This window comes from Triticum aestivum, chromosome 2A (assembly GCF_018294505.1).
Source record: "Triticum aestivum cultivar Chinese Spring chromosome 2A, IWGSC CS RefSeq v2.1, whole genome shotgun sequence".
NCBI classification, from domain to species: domain Eukaryota; kingdom Viridiplantae; phylum Streptophyta; class Magnoliopsida; order Poales; family Poaceae; genus Triticum; species Triticum aestivum.
The window spans coordinates 15249807-15263902 of NC_057797.1; the positions used below are offsets into that span (position 1 = coordinate 15249807).

At 46.6% G+C, this 14096-nt stretch overlaps 3 protein-coding genes across 3 annotated transcripts; 2 read left to right on the forward strand and 1 right to left on the reverse strand.

Annotated features, from left to right (window-relative positions):
* Positions 1 to 931: 931 nt before the first annotated feature.
* LOC123184290 (secreted RxLR effector protein 161-like) lies at positions 932 to 2412 on the forward strand. The gene has a single exon (XM_044596437.1). The coding sequence runs from the start codon at positions 932 to 934 to the stop codon at positions 1691 to 1693; it is 762 nt and encodes a 253-aa protein (XP_044452372.1). The 3' UTR covers positions 1694 to 2412.
* Positions 2413 to 9713: 7301 nt separating this feature from the next.
* LOC123186999 (putative 12-oxophytodienoate reductase 5) lies at positions 9714 to 11178 on the forward strand. Its single transcript, XM_044598743.1, has 2 exons — positions 9714 to 10396; positions 10511 to 11178. The coding sequence occupies exons 1-2, from the start codon at positions 9871 to 9873 to the stop codon at positions 11092 to 11094; spliced, it is 1110 nt and encodes a 369-aa protein (XP_044454678.1). The 5' UTR covers positions 9714 to 9870; the 3' UTR covers positions 11095 to 11178.
* Positions 11179 to 11647: 469 nt separating this feature from the next.
* On the reverse strand, positions 11648 to 13680 carry LOC123187000 (1-aminocyclopropane-1-carboxylate oxidase homolog 1). The gene is made up of 3 exons (XM_044598744.1): positions 13073 to 13680; positions 12133 to 12454; positions 11648 to 12029 (listed from the first exon to the last, which is right to left on the reverse strand). Exons 1-3 carry the CDS (start codon positions 13621 to 13623, stop codon positions 11775 to 11777), a joined length of 1128 nt encoding a protein of 375 aa, XP_044454679.1. The 5' UTR covers positions 13624 to 13680; the 3' UTR covers positions 11648 to 11774.
* Between the last annotated feature and the right edge of the window lie 416 nt (positions 13681 to 14096).

Here is a 14096-nt window from a genome sequence, read left to right on the forward strand (position 1 = left end):
GATGTGGCTAGAATGCCAGTAAAGGGAGGTTTGGCAACTTCAAAAGACGTGACGTCTTCGACAGCATTGGAGACAGAAGAACAGCCACATGAATCAGAGGAAGCGCTTCGAATAAATTCGGTGAAGATGAAGAGTAAAGGGCAACGATGTTTGCACATCGAGGAACCAAATTTTTTTGAAGACGCAGTTATGAAAGAGTGTTGGCGTCGTGCTATGGATGAGGAGTTGAGGTCGATCCGAGACAACAAAGTATGGGAGCTCGCGGATCTTCCCAACGGACATAATGCCATAGAGCTCAAGTGGGTATACAAAGTCAAGAAGGATGCCGAAAGGAACTTGGTGAAGCATAAGGCAATGCTCGTGGCTAAAGGATACATGCAAGAGCAAGGTGTGGACTTCGAAGAAGTGTTCGGCCCAGCTACAAAGATGGACACGGTGAGACTACTTATAGCTCTCGCGGCTCAAGAATCCTGGAGGATACATCACATGGATGTGAACTTCGCGTTTTTGACTGGGGAGTTGGAAGACGAAGTATACGTGAAGCAACCGCCGGGGTACATCCAAGAAGGAGAGGAACACAAGCTATTGAAGCTACACAAGAAGTTGTACGGGCTACGACAAGCTCCTTGGGCATGGAGCATGAACCTTGACAGTACATTGATTTCTCTTGGATTTGAGAAAGCCCCACTGGAGCATGCAATGTATAAGCGAGGTGAAGGAAGGGATCGTCTACTAATGGGTATCTATGTGGATGATTTATTGACAACAGGAGCAGACGAAGACGTAATTGCAAACTTCAAGCTACAAATGAAGGAGCTATTCAAGATGAGTGATCTTGAGTTACTACCTTGGGATCGAGGTACAGCAAAAGCCGGAGAGGATAACAATATGCCAGGAGGCATATGCAAAGAAGGTACTTGAAAGTTGTGGTATGAAAGATTGCAATCCAAGTCATGTTCCGATGAAGCCTCGTCTCATACTAAGCAAGAAGAGTGAAGCACACGCGGTTGATGCAATGGAGTATAGAAGTGTGGTCCGAAAGCTGGGGTATCTCACGAATACAAGACCAGACTTGGCCTATTCCGTTGGCATAGTGAGTCGCTTCATGGAAGCACCCATGATGGAAGATTGGGCAGCTGTGGAAAATATACTCAGGTACATCAAAGGGACAACAAACTTCGGTTGTGTCTATTTGAGAGAGAAGAAGAAGGAGATGGTGGAGCTACTTGGCTATAGTGACAGCGACATGGCAGGAGATGTAGACGACCGTAAAAGTACCCCGGGCGTGGCATATTTCTTGGGAGGAAGCATAGTGAGTTGGCTATCACAAAAGCAGAAGGTGGTTGCATTATCATCTCGTGAAGCTGAGTATATTGCAGCTACAACCGTGGTGTGTCAAGGCATTTTCCTAGGAAGGCTACTCAATGACCTCACAGGCAAGGAACCAGAACGAGTGGTGCTCAACATTGATGACAAGTCTACAATCTCTCTATGGAAGAATCCGGTGCATCATCGTCGATGCAAGGACATCGATACGAGATATCGTAACTTACGGGAGTGTGTGGAAGAAAGCAAGATTGACATTAATTATGTTTGCACCAACGATCAGCTTGCAGATATCTTAACCAGATCTTTGGGACGACAGAAGTTCACGAAGATGCGGCGAAGGATCGGCGTCCAAGCTGTAAAGTGAGGACATCGTGTTTAGGGGGGTGATTGTTGGAATTAACCACGAGTCCTAGTCCGGTTTGGACTGGAACAAGACACCGTGTAGGTATAGGACTAGTAGTAGTATTAGGATTAGAGTTTCTAACCCGTGTAGGTTAGCTTGCCTGTCCTGGCTACTATATATATATCTACATAGACCCCTGTAATCTTTGTACCCAACCTAGATCAAAGCAATAAAAATTCCCAGGAGCGACACGCTCCTGTTGTTGCAATCCATCAGCGTCCAAGTGTTTTCGTGTGCGTGTAGTTTCGCCGAGTTGTGCTAAGAGCATTATTAGTAGAACCCTCAAACCCTCAAATCTTAAAAGCAGTTTTAAGGGTTGAGTTGTGCCATTTTTTGACGCTTTTAAGGGTTGAAAAACAGGGGCAAATACTAGAACCCTCAAACCCAACCCGTAAACTGCTTTAAGGACTGGATTTGAGGGTTCTAGTCTTTGCCTCGACCCCAACCTTTAAATCTATCATTTGACATCTCACCTTTGCCACTTCCATGTGCTTTGATTTGGATCTAACCATGAAACAATACTAAAATTTTACTTAGTATCAATCGTCTAGTGTAAAAAGCATACTGTTGACTACAGTAGGAGATAAAATGTCTCACCAGGCTAAATATTTGTGCCTCCAAAATCTAGATAAAAACGAATTTGCAGTAGGATAATGTTACATTGAATGTGCCTACTGACATCGCGCTATATCAGTTATGCGCTAACTCAAGTCGTCGACGGATGATAAGGTTGCAAGGAGGAAATGGACATTTGTGTTCTAAATCAAGTAAGGCTTCACCAGATGTCCAAAGGGAAGTAAAGCCTTCACCAGCTCAATCAATCTTCAACTGAGGCATCTCCTTATCCTAACTTTTGGGAGGTGCTTATCCTATTATCCACAAGAGCAAGACCATAACACATACTAAAACTGATCTGTACCATGCCAAATATAATCAGTAAAGTGTATCATTCCCGAGTGACAAGTCTTTGCTTCTCAACAAAGAAAAGCAAATAAAGGAATTTTGCAATATAATCTCTTTTAGGGAGAAGGCACACACACTGGAACTAGTTTTTGGTGGAAACCAAATTACCTGATTAAAGTAAGGCAGTGTCTCCATGTTTTGGGCTCGCAAGGTGTTGGTGTTGATCGCTTGGTAAATCGTCCCGTATGGCCTCAGAAACTTTGGCCTCTGCATATCAGCAGGTGAACACAATATGAAATTCCTTGAGGCTAATATGACTGAACAAGCTAGCTCTTGCTGTCTTCAAGGGCATGTGCACTCAACATCTTTTTATGGAATGAAAAGAAAAAAGAACTGAATGCAGCTGCATATCTTGGTTTGTCTTGTGAGGAATGCAGCTGCCCAGCTTAGGTGAAGATTAATTATGTTGCCATCAGAGAGATGACAACAACGAGCTGCATCAAGAAGATGCTAATTTCTGGCCTTTGATGCAATGCATCACATCACAGAGAAGCAGAATTAAATACTAAATCAAGAAGAAGGAGGAGGAGGAGGAGGGGGAACCTGTGGCTGGACAATGGAAGTGGAGGTGGTGTAGAGCCGTAGAGGAGCTCCCACTTGCCGTTGAGGAGCTCGGACATGAGCGGCTCCTTGGTCGGGTTCACCTCCTCCAGCTGCTGCGCGATCTGGACCAGACCAACCAACCGGACGGAGGTGTGAGCCATGGAGATCAGCACCGGCGTGGAAGGCGGTCCTTGTCGTCGGGCGTGGCCTCGGCGGCGCGGTCGAGCGGCGCGATGGCCGCCAGCAGCTCCTCCTTGAGCCTCGCCGCCTTCTTGGCGTCCTCCTCCTCCTTCTTCTTGCTCCCCGTGAAGAAGGACGACAGGAAGGAGGAGAAGGACGGGGCGGGCGACACGGGCGGGACGGGCGGGGCGGGAGCGGCAGCCGCGGCGGGCGGGGGCGCGGCGGCGGCGGGGCCTTCCATGGCCGGTGACGAGGAGGAGTGCGGTGGGAGGAGGAGCGGTTGGCTCCCGCGCGGGCTCGGAGCGAGCGACAAGGAGGAGTGCGGGTTGGGGGCAGATTTTCCTCTCAACCCCTACTTCTACAGATTGCAAATTGGTTTAAGGGTCGGACCTTTAAATTTTTTTACGGGTTTGAGGGTTTAGAGGTTCTAGTCTACGGCGTTTTTTCGGCAAAAACTGTAAAAAAAAGTGTTGTTTTTAGGGGTTTGAGGGTTTGAGGGCTCTACTAGTAATGCTCTAATCCCGTTTGTTAAACTAGCTAGGCTCTGCCAAATCCATCCAGCAGCTAGCTAGGCTGCTTCGTTTGGTACGTGTACCTCTTGCTGTTTGCGTCTACGTACGACGAGTCTCCGCTCAACCGGCCGGAAAGTAATCGGCCGCGGTAGCTTGTACGCGTGCATCGTCGGAAAGTACTCGACCGTTGCGTCGTCAAGGTTGGGACTGTGCCAACAATTGGTATCAGAGCTTTGGTATTGACGTGATTCTCGGAAAGCAATCGACGGATGATGTCGACCACGGGCAAGGAGATCGTGACGGCGGCAGCGGGAGCACCGATGCCGATGGTGGGGGGATCACAATTCCCCCATCTGGATCGAGAGGACTACGCACTATGGGCGATGAACATGGAGGTCGCGATGGAGGGAGCTAAATACTGGGAAGCCGTCGACCCTGGCGGCGCCGAGTACGCGAAGGGTGCGGCGAAGTACCGGAAGGATCGTCAGGCGTTAACGGCGATCTACTCCACCATGCCGAAGGATGTGCTGCAACACCTCGTCGGAAAGAACTCGGCGAAGGAGGCATGGGAGACCATCAAGATCCTACACCAGGGTCATGACCGTGTCAAGGAAGCACACCTTCAATCCCTGATGAGAAGCTACGACTGCCTGAAGATGGACGAAAGTGAGACGGTTGATAAGTTTGCCGCCCGTCTCAAGACCCTCGTCAACGGCATACGCAGCTATGGTTCAACCCTAGAAGAAGTTGCGATCGTCCGACGATTTTTGCGCGCTGCACCGGCACGCTATATCCAGATCGTCACGTCGATCGAGCAATGTCTCGACCTGAAAACCCTCATGGTTGAGGATCTCGTCGGAAGGTTCAAGGCCCACGACGAGAGAATTCGTCTCAGTTTCGGCGACTCGGAGGAGAGTGAGCACCTAATGCTGACAAAGGCGCAATGGTCCCGTTTGTTAAGCTAGCTAGCTAGGCTCTGCCAAATCCATCCAGCAGCTAGCTAGGCTGCTTCGTTTGGTACGTGTACCTCTTGCTGTTTGCGTCTACGTACGACGAGTCTCCGCTCAACCGGCCAGAAAGTAATCGGCCGTGGTAGCTTGTGCGCGCGCATCGTTGGAAAGTACTCCACCGTTGCGTCGTCAAAGTTGGGACTGTGCCAACACGGTACTGCCGCCACGTCGCCATCTGCTGCGTCGCTTGCCGTGAGTTGCTGGTTCTGGCTTGAGATTTGAGAACTACTCCAGGTAATGACTCCGTTCTTTCTCTTTTTATAGATTTGGATGCGACGTACGTGAGCACAGGGAAGGTATATACGAACACTGCAGGGTTTTATTAAACGGCAGGGAACTTTTTTCTTTGTTTCCGTGCTTTACGGCGGTACGATGGCACACGTGCGGACCGTAATCACATGAGGCGATGACGTCACCTGCTTCGTGTCCGGGAGAATCACCACGTGGCGGCGGTATATCTGACAAACGTGTGTGCTTGTTTTTTTTTTTTTTGAAGCTAACGTGTGTGCTTATGGTATTTCTCCTATTTTATCACCACGTAAAGTTTGTATAGCTCGATCGGTGTTGTGAACAGCACACCCGCCCCACACACACAAAGGACCCTAGTCGCTCAAGGTGTCATATGCAATAAATAAAGTAGGCATGTTGTAAAAAATGATTTTTTTTTCAGTTTTCATTCCAAAAAATTTGAAATAAAATTTCATCCGAAATTTGCTCAAAATTTTGCGGTAACCATGGTACCCACAAGAAAAATGTCCTCGGTGCCAAAATATTGCTCGTATCAAGTTTCAGAATTGAAACTTTAAGCCTTCTTTTACAACTTGGCAAAAACAATCAGAACTCGAAAATAAAAGATATTTTAGAACTCCTCAAAATGTTTTAAAATGGATCTTATTTGAAATCCCTCAACATGAGAAACACAAATATGAAAACAGAAATTACTTTGAACTTTTCCTTCGAAAAATATGAAAGATTAAAAATCAGAAGCCAAAAGAAAAGGCACGCATGAGGAACTTGGTTCACCTGCACCTGTGTGTCACAAATCCTCTCACATATATCAATTGTTCGTTGCCTAGATAGCTGGGTAGCGAGGTTACTCAAGTTGTTTTTTCATACACTTTTGTGTAACTAGCAAAAGAGCCTAGCGTTGTAGGAACACTTTGTTGACGTTGTGGTAACGCCAGATTGAAAATGTCGTCCTAACAGCTATCTTTATAATGTGTTAATAAAGGTCCAGCGGTAGGTTGGATCCTTTCGATCTAGACTTCTCTTCATTGGCAGTTGTTGTTGTTCTGGTGCGCTGGTGTGTTAAACAGTCCTTAGCACGACAATTTTCCGATTGTCTAATACAACAATGTTTTCCTGGCCCCGATGAGGGACGGGCAATGATGGTGGCGTGCCTTCGGCTTGCTCCAGTGCTTGTAGTCATTGCTAGGTAGTCTACGGACCGGCATGTATTTTTTGCTTCTGGTACTCTTTGTACTACGTTGACAGTTGTAGAAGTGCATGCTCTAGCCAATGCAACCAAAAGACCGATCTGATGGAAGAGACTAGGCAGCACATTATACGTCAACACTCCCCCTCACGTGTGGCTCCCTCAGGCCTAAACGTGGACCGAAAGTGGGCTGCAATTTAATTGCGCCAGCCGGGTCTTGAACTCAAGACCTCTTGGCTCTGATACCATGTAGAGGAATAGGATGCAACTCTCAATGTATATACTTGTGCATATGCACCTATCAATACATTGAGAGTTGCATCTTATTCCTCTACAACAGTTGATGAATAGACTGGAAGTTTTCTTGCAAAAAAAATAAAAATCCAGCTGAGTGGATGTAGCAGTGTTGATTATGTGCTTCATTATGCTGGCTAGCCGAGTTGACCTTTATGAAATGGGCTTGGGCCACCCCAAGCTTGCTGGGCTGACTCTCATCTTGCCTACCCGGAGGATCCTACCGTCATTATTTTATAAGGATAGTACTAATGCAACTAACTCATTCTTTATTAGAAAACTTCTTTTTGTTTAGTTTTATTTTAGTTTCTTTACAAGAAAAGGATGGACATAGCAAGAAGATGAACATCGACTGTTGATTTTCAGTCGAATGGTTCTAGCGAATTTAACTGAACACCAAAAAAAATCTTTATGCGCCTGTTGGATAGTTGCCCCTGATGAAATTTTGTTTGTTTGTGAAATCTATTCGTTGGGGTCCTATGACACCGGTCTGAATATCGCATATGTGCGCGGAGGTTTTCATCCCAAAATCAGTTTAAAGATTGGATTTTGGAGAGTCAGTTCTGTCATTGGAAATTTACATGAAACACTAATCTAGGCTGAAGGGGCTCCTGTCCAATAGTCGCCCTCATTGGAGTGTCGTTCCGGTTGGCCTTTCCCCTGAAGTCGCTCGCCGTTGATACCACAAATCAGAGCAGTTATTCCCCTACTACATAGATATGTGGCACTCAACGGCGATGATTGAAATGATGGCTTCAAAACATAAACAAGATTATGGAAAGTAGGACTTGTAGCTATCACTCAGAGGAAACATAATCATAGCAATTGTAGCTATCATGGCATGGCAAACCTTATCCAGCAGATTTGAGGATAAGGCATACAGATATACAAGTATAGTGTTGCAAATCTCTGGCATGATCATTCCAAGATCATAACAATAATCCCATGCTCTTGGAGAACAACCTGACCATAGCCTTCCATGGCTCACACATGTCTTTCTTAACATAACATAAACTTGACATTCCAACTGTCATACAACGTGTGCACTCCTCGACATCACATATTATATTTGTTAATTGCTCAACAATTTGTATCTCAATTTAGTAAACACGCTCTTTTATTTTGATTTAAACCTTCAGGTTTAACAACTACTGAATAGTGTGACTTATACTGACTCCGTCCATACCTTGGACGCGGCTATTCGAATAGTTTGACCTTGTAGAGATTAGACACTGTACTCATACGACAGAACTTTCCTCTGCGGTGATGCCTTGCCAAAATTATCCCTAGCCACACATTTTTACCACATATAGTAGTAAGGACTCGAATCTCACTTTGAGTGAGAGTCTCTGGACCTTATCACCTTAATTTACTCGTGATATCAAATATCCCCTCACTCGGGACACTATCAAGTATTCAACTTGGCAGGTCAAATATCTCATCAGGTTAGCATAAATCTAGACGGATCAGGTCACACTTCCGGCTCAACCCGCTCTATGGAAACATCAATAAAAGAGTGACCAAATGCCTAATCATGATTTCCCAACAAATTGTATGTTCGTACTGATTTAATCGGTTCGGTGGCACTATGAATTGATCTAGCAGATGGAGGAAGTTATTATTAAGTTGTATTATGTTTCAATTTATCTTGGGATCAAGGGACACTTGAGAAAGTTCAGGGTTCTAGGGAGAGAGCTTGCCAAGTTACCAAGTTCATTCACCAAATATCCAAATAAAATCCAAGAAAGTCAAAGTTGTCAAAAAGAAAAAAGCAGGAAGGTAGATTCACAGGAAAAATATAAAATGTTGGACGAAGCACTCTGCCTGGCAGGAAAAGGAACACTATTCTTTTATTATCATTATTATACTATATCACTAGGTAATTGCCCGTGCCTTGCAACGGGGTACAAATATTCTAGTATTTTAGCCCGTGATTTATCAGTGTATATTAATGTGAAGTGTAGATAAATGTTTAACAAATCTTGTCCGTAATTAATCCAAAGACCATAAATTTATTCGGTAAGTCAATAAAAGGTGGGCTAGTTAAGGTGGGTTTCAAGGAATGATGTTTGGTAAAAGAATGGAAGGTTGGACGAAGCACTATGCCTGTCAGAAAACTGAATGCTATTCTTTCTTATAAGTAGTAGAGAAATCACTTATTGGTTTACCAAAGAAAACATAAGTTTATTCGGTAAGTCAATAAAAGGTGGCACAATAAGACGGGTTTCAAGGAATCATGCTTGGCAAAGAATGAAAGGTTGGACGAAGCACTCTGACTGGCAGGAAACGGAACACTATTCTTTTTTTAAGAAGTAATAATAAGTAGTAGAGATATTAGTTCTGTCTTAAGCCAAACTTTGTAAAGTTTGATAGATGTGGCTAGATCTCAGTCGACTGAGACTTAACCAAGTCTCAGTTAAGTGATAGTATATAAGATGGAGAAAGGCAAACTAGAAAGATTTTTTTTTAATTTATCTTCATGCAAGATCAAAGGAATATAGCATCGACTGAGACATAGCAAAACTGATAATTTATATAAAAAATATAATAATATCTGCAATACCAGATAAATATAATATGGACAATACATTTTATGATGGATCAAATGCTATTGATTTACCATTGTGAATGCTGATATTTTCCTATAAATTTGGTCATAATGGAAAAGATTAAACTTTTTATGCCAACATCGATTTTTGTGGGCGTGCTCAGTTAAACAGAAAACAACTTTTTTTGAGCGTGTAGGCCTAGTGTCAATGTTGAGAACAGGCTCGGTTTCAGCATGGATGTTTTATGCCAACATCGACAGGGTTTGATGCGTGACGGTGACCTGGATAGGATAATTGGTCATGGATGACGCATCACCATCGATGCTGCAAGTTGCAGCTGCATAATTTTGACCCATGGTCCCAGCAGCCTTCACCTTTCTTGACCAGATGAGCAGCTTAGCCGCCACTACAGTCGCCACCTGCCACTCTCTTCTCCCCCTTCCCTGGCCACATGATCCACAGTCCTCACCTTACTTAAATGGGAACTAGTATGGATACGACGTGGACAGTCCGAATCTCACACCATTTTACATATTATATACAATCTCACAGATCCCATGGCGTGTGCAGTGTGCTGTATAAATTAATGGATGCCTCCACCTTCATCGACCACCTCCGTTGATCAAAGATCAGAGCTCACGAGCACGCAGCAATGGAGCCGCAGACCGATTCGAAGCCCATTCCGCTGATGACGCCGTACAAGATGGGCTCCTCGCTGGACCTCGCCCACCGGGTGGTGCTGGCGCCGCTGACGCGGCAGCGCTCCTACGGCAACGTGCCGCAGCCGCACGCCGCCGTCTACTACGGCCAGCGCGCCACGCCCGGCGGGATGCTCATCACGGAGGCCACGGGGGTCTCCGACACGGCGCAGGGCTACACCGACACCCCGGGCGTCTGGACGGCGGAGCAGGTGGAGGCGTGGCGCCCCGTCGTCGACGCCGTGCACGCCAAGGGCGCCCTCTTCTTCTGCCAGCTCTGGCACGTCGGCCGCGTCTCCTCCTACGGCTTCCAGCCGGGCGGCGCCGCGCCCGTGTCCAGCACCCAGAGGATGGTCGGCCCGCAGGTCAGGCACGACGGCACCACCGAGGAGTTCTCGCCGCCGAGGAGGCTGGCGGCGGAGGAGATCCCCATGTTCGTCGACGACTTCAGGAAAGCAGCACGGAACGCCATCAACGCCGGTACGTACATGAGAACATATAGTACCCTGCTCTCCTCTGCTTTGCATTTTACACTCTGCTTTGGATTTCAACACTCTGTTGACACTCTGCTTTGCTCTGCACGCCGACGGCCAGGCTTCGACGGCGTGGAGATCCACGGCGGCAACGGGTACCTCATCGAGCAGTTCCTCAAGGACAGTGCCAACGACCGGGACGACGGCTACGGCGGCAGCCTAGAGAACCGGTGCCGCTTCGCGCTCGAGGTGGTGGCGGCTGTCGCAAAGGAGGTGGGCGCCCACCGTGTTGGCATCCGCCTCTCGCCCTTCATGGACTATATGGACTGCCACGACTCCGACCCCCACGCGCTCGGCCTCCACATGGCCACGAAGCTCAATGACCACAACATCCTCTACCTCCATATGATCGAGCCCCGTATGGCCCTCGTTGACGGCCGGCGGGAGGTCCCGCACCGGCTGCTGCCCTACAGAGAGGCCTTCAAGGGCACCTTTATCGCGAATGGCGGGTATGACCGGGAAGAGGGGGACAGGGCGGTCGTCTCGGGGTACGCCGACCTCGTCTCATTTGGGCGGCTCTTCCTTGCAAACCCAGACCTACCAAAGCGGCTAGAGCTCAACGCGCCGCTTAACAAGTACAATAGGTTGACGTTCTACATCTCCGATCCCGTCGTCGGCTACACCGACTACCCGTTTCTTCCTTGATGTATCATTCAACCATGAATAATGATTGGTCCATATATTGCCATGTGAAATTCAAATGGAACCTTTTCTTTTTCTTGGCTCTTCCCTTTTCCCCACATGTACAATGTGGCTTTCTTATGTACAATTTTTCCGGCTGTATAGAAGTTGCAAAATTCCGAGTGTTTAAGTTTTGAAAGATTAAATTTGAAAATATTGAAAGATCAAGTTTCAAAATTCCGTATTCCAAAAGTTTGAAAGTGTCAAATTATTGTTGGAAAATCCCAAGGCCTGGTATTTATATTCGTAGGATTTCCAAAACGCGGGAATAGGAAAAACATGGGATTAGAGTGGAATGTCGTCTTGAATCCTACAGGATTGTACGAGTGTTTGATTGTGCATAGAAAAAACATAGGATTCTTTCAAAGAGGTTTGAGTGGATGGAATGTTTTCTATGAAATATAGTGCAAATGAATCCTATGAAAAAATTCCTATGGTTTACAATCCTACGAATCAAACAACCAAGATAGGAAAAATTCCTAAGAATTAGAATCCTCCAAAATTCCTTTGAGAATCCTTTGAATCAAAGAAGCCCTTACTGTCCATTTCTTAGCAATACACACATCTCATTTATTCCTGTTCCAGGTATACATCGGTGTTGTCTGCACCAACACAACACCAACTCTCCTTCACAAACTACAAATTCATAACCGGAAATCAGAAATAGCAGTTTTTGCATCTAACCCTATGGAGAAATAATGCTTCATGTAATCTCTCACAAGAGTTTCCCTATATAATGGTTTGTTCTCTTCAGTCAACAGCTCCTTGATTGGACCATACATCCTCGTCGAGGCTGGATGGAAATGCGTGCTGAAGAAGAACGCGATCGAGACCCTAGGGGCAGCGTTCTTCGCCAACACCCTATGCTCCACACTCCTGAACCCGTCATTGGAGATCAGCTGCACATGTTTTTTAACAAAATACATATAGTTCAAAATGATCAAGCACACTGCTTATTTGTTAAACAAAAGATTTGGGATTGGATGGACACGATTTATATACCTGTAAGAGATCGCCGATGTTCACAATGAATGCTCCGGGTGTGGGCGTGACATCTACCCACCGGTCCTCGTTGAAAATCTGTAGACCGCCGACTTCATCTTGGAGGAGTATGGTCAGGAAGCCGGCGTCTGAATGCCGGCTTGTCCCGATGGCGAGTTTAGGCTGAGGGCAGGGAGGGTAATAGTGGCAGATTAAGATCTGTCCTTGGTCGCACTCCATGTCTGTTAGGTAGCTTGGTTTGAGCCCAAGAGCTTCGGAGAGCAGCTCAAACAAAGTCTTTCCCAATTTATTAACTTGCTCGGTATATTCAAGCAGTGCATCGCTGCAAATCAACATTTTAGTCCCAATATATCAGATCAAGAGTGATTCCTCACTAGTGCCGAGTGACTTTTTTATAGAACATCTTTTTGCTGCGAGGAATCGGAAATTCTTCACTTTCTATAGAACATCTTTTTGCGGTGAGTTTTCAGGAAAAAAAAGATATTCAATAGAAAGTAAAGAAATTTTGATTCCTTGGAGTAAAAATATTTTCTATAGAAAGTAATTTCGTTGCAGAACTTATCCCTGGTCATTTTGTCAATAACCAAGGAGGAATTCACATTAACAACAATACATAATCCATACTTGTATAAATTGTACCTTCTGTACTAACTGTGGATTGCTACTGTCGTAAAAAAGAAGAGAAAGAGGGCAACTGGCCAGAGAAAAATAATGATTCTAAATAGCATCTCTCATTGAGAAAATCAGAGAATCGATAATCAATAGTAAATCAGGAAATTTTATCAACCTACTATGGTTCAACAAGAGGTATTTTGTTGCGTTAGCAGTAGACAAAATGAGTACTACAGTCAATTACAATTTATGAGAAGAGAATTGTGTGTAATTGCTACTACCTTGTATCTTAATATGAGACGCTTTTGCAGTTTACGGTAGCACTCACCGGCAGCTCTCCGGTATGTCGCCGACGTCGGGCGGGTCAGGGGCCATGCGGATGTGGAGCGTGTCGCGCCAGTTGGCCACCGGCGACTCGTAGAGGTCGAAGTTGCACTGGTACTTGACCGGCTTGATGGGGTCACGCGAGTAGAGCCGCGCCTTCTCGGTGCCCTCGCCGCCGTCGGCCGCGTGGAACGCCCGCATAGCGTCCGTCGCCGCGGCCATCGCCGCCTCCGGCACGGCATGGCCTGTCACCTGGAAGAACCCGCACCCTGCCGCGGCCTGGCGGACGGCGGCAACCACGGCCGCGTGGTCGCCGCACCCGAGGTCGATCACCGGGATGGCCCCTGGTTCTTCTTGGCCGCCGGCGAGGACGGTGGTGTCCTGTTTGTCGTGGTGGCCTTCAGGGACGCGGAAGATGCAGGGGACGTGCGTGAGGCCGGAGGCGACGAGGCCGGTGACGCCGGCGAAGGTGGCGTCCAGCGCGCGGAGGTCGGCCGCGCGGTCGTAAGCAACGGGAGAGGAGGCGGCCGACATGGTTGGTGGCGTGGGTGTCATCGGCTTGGCGGTTGGAGTGCTCTTATCTGCTACCTGGCGTGGGTGTCATCGGCTTGGTGTGGGCGTGCTGCAAGTGTGACGCGACAGCGGCGATGGATGCATGCCAACGACTCCGGTGCCTGCTGCTGCGGTGACTCCCCAATCTACGCATTTTGGGATGAGAATCTCAGCGTACACATGGATATTCTTTTTCTAAATTAAACAATCTGACTATAAATTATAAAAACTATACTTATAAAAGCGTTTTTAACACTAGTATACTGTAAAAAACATTCTTATATTATGGAACGGAGGGGTACAAAAACAAAATAACAGAAGGCCAACAAAAAGCACAAAATTACATGAAAGTCCTCCATAGTCATCGACCCTAGCTGCGATCTCTCACAACTCGACTTTTCTTTATACATCTCGTAAAGAAACCGCAGTAGATCAAACCTGCACAAGCTGAACTCATCTCAAAGGTTTCAAGGAAC

Bases quoted from the DNA above. Each gene is read 5' to 3' on its own strand.
- LOC123186999 (XM_044598743.1), top strand. From the start codon at position 9,871: ATGGAGCCGCAGACCGATTCGAAGCCCATTCCGCTGATGACGCCGTAC. The intron at 10,397-10,510 runs GTACGTACATGA...GCCGACGGCCAG, and splicing joins ACGGAACGCCATCAACGCCG to GCTTCGACGGCGTGGAGATC.
- LOC123184290 (XM_044596437.1), top strand. From the start codon at position 932: ATGAAAGATTGCAATCCAAGTCATGTTCCGATGAAGCCTCGTCTCATA.
- LOC123187000 (XM_044598744.1), bottom strand. From the start codon at position 13,623: ATGACACCCACGCCACCAACCATGTCGGCCGCCTCCTCTCCCGTTGCT. The intron at 12,455-13,072 runs GTGAGTGCTACC...GTTGATTTGCAG, and splicing joins GACATACCGGAGAGCTGCCG to CGATGCACTGCTTGAATATA. The intron at 12,030-12,132 runs GTATATAAATCG...AAACATGTGCAG, and splicing joins ACATCGGCGATCTCTTACAG to CTGATCTCCAATGACGGGTT.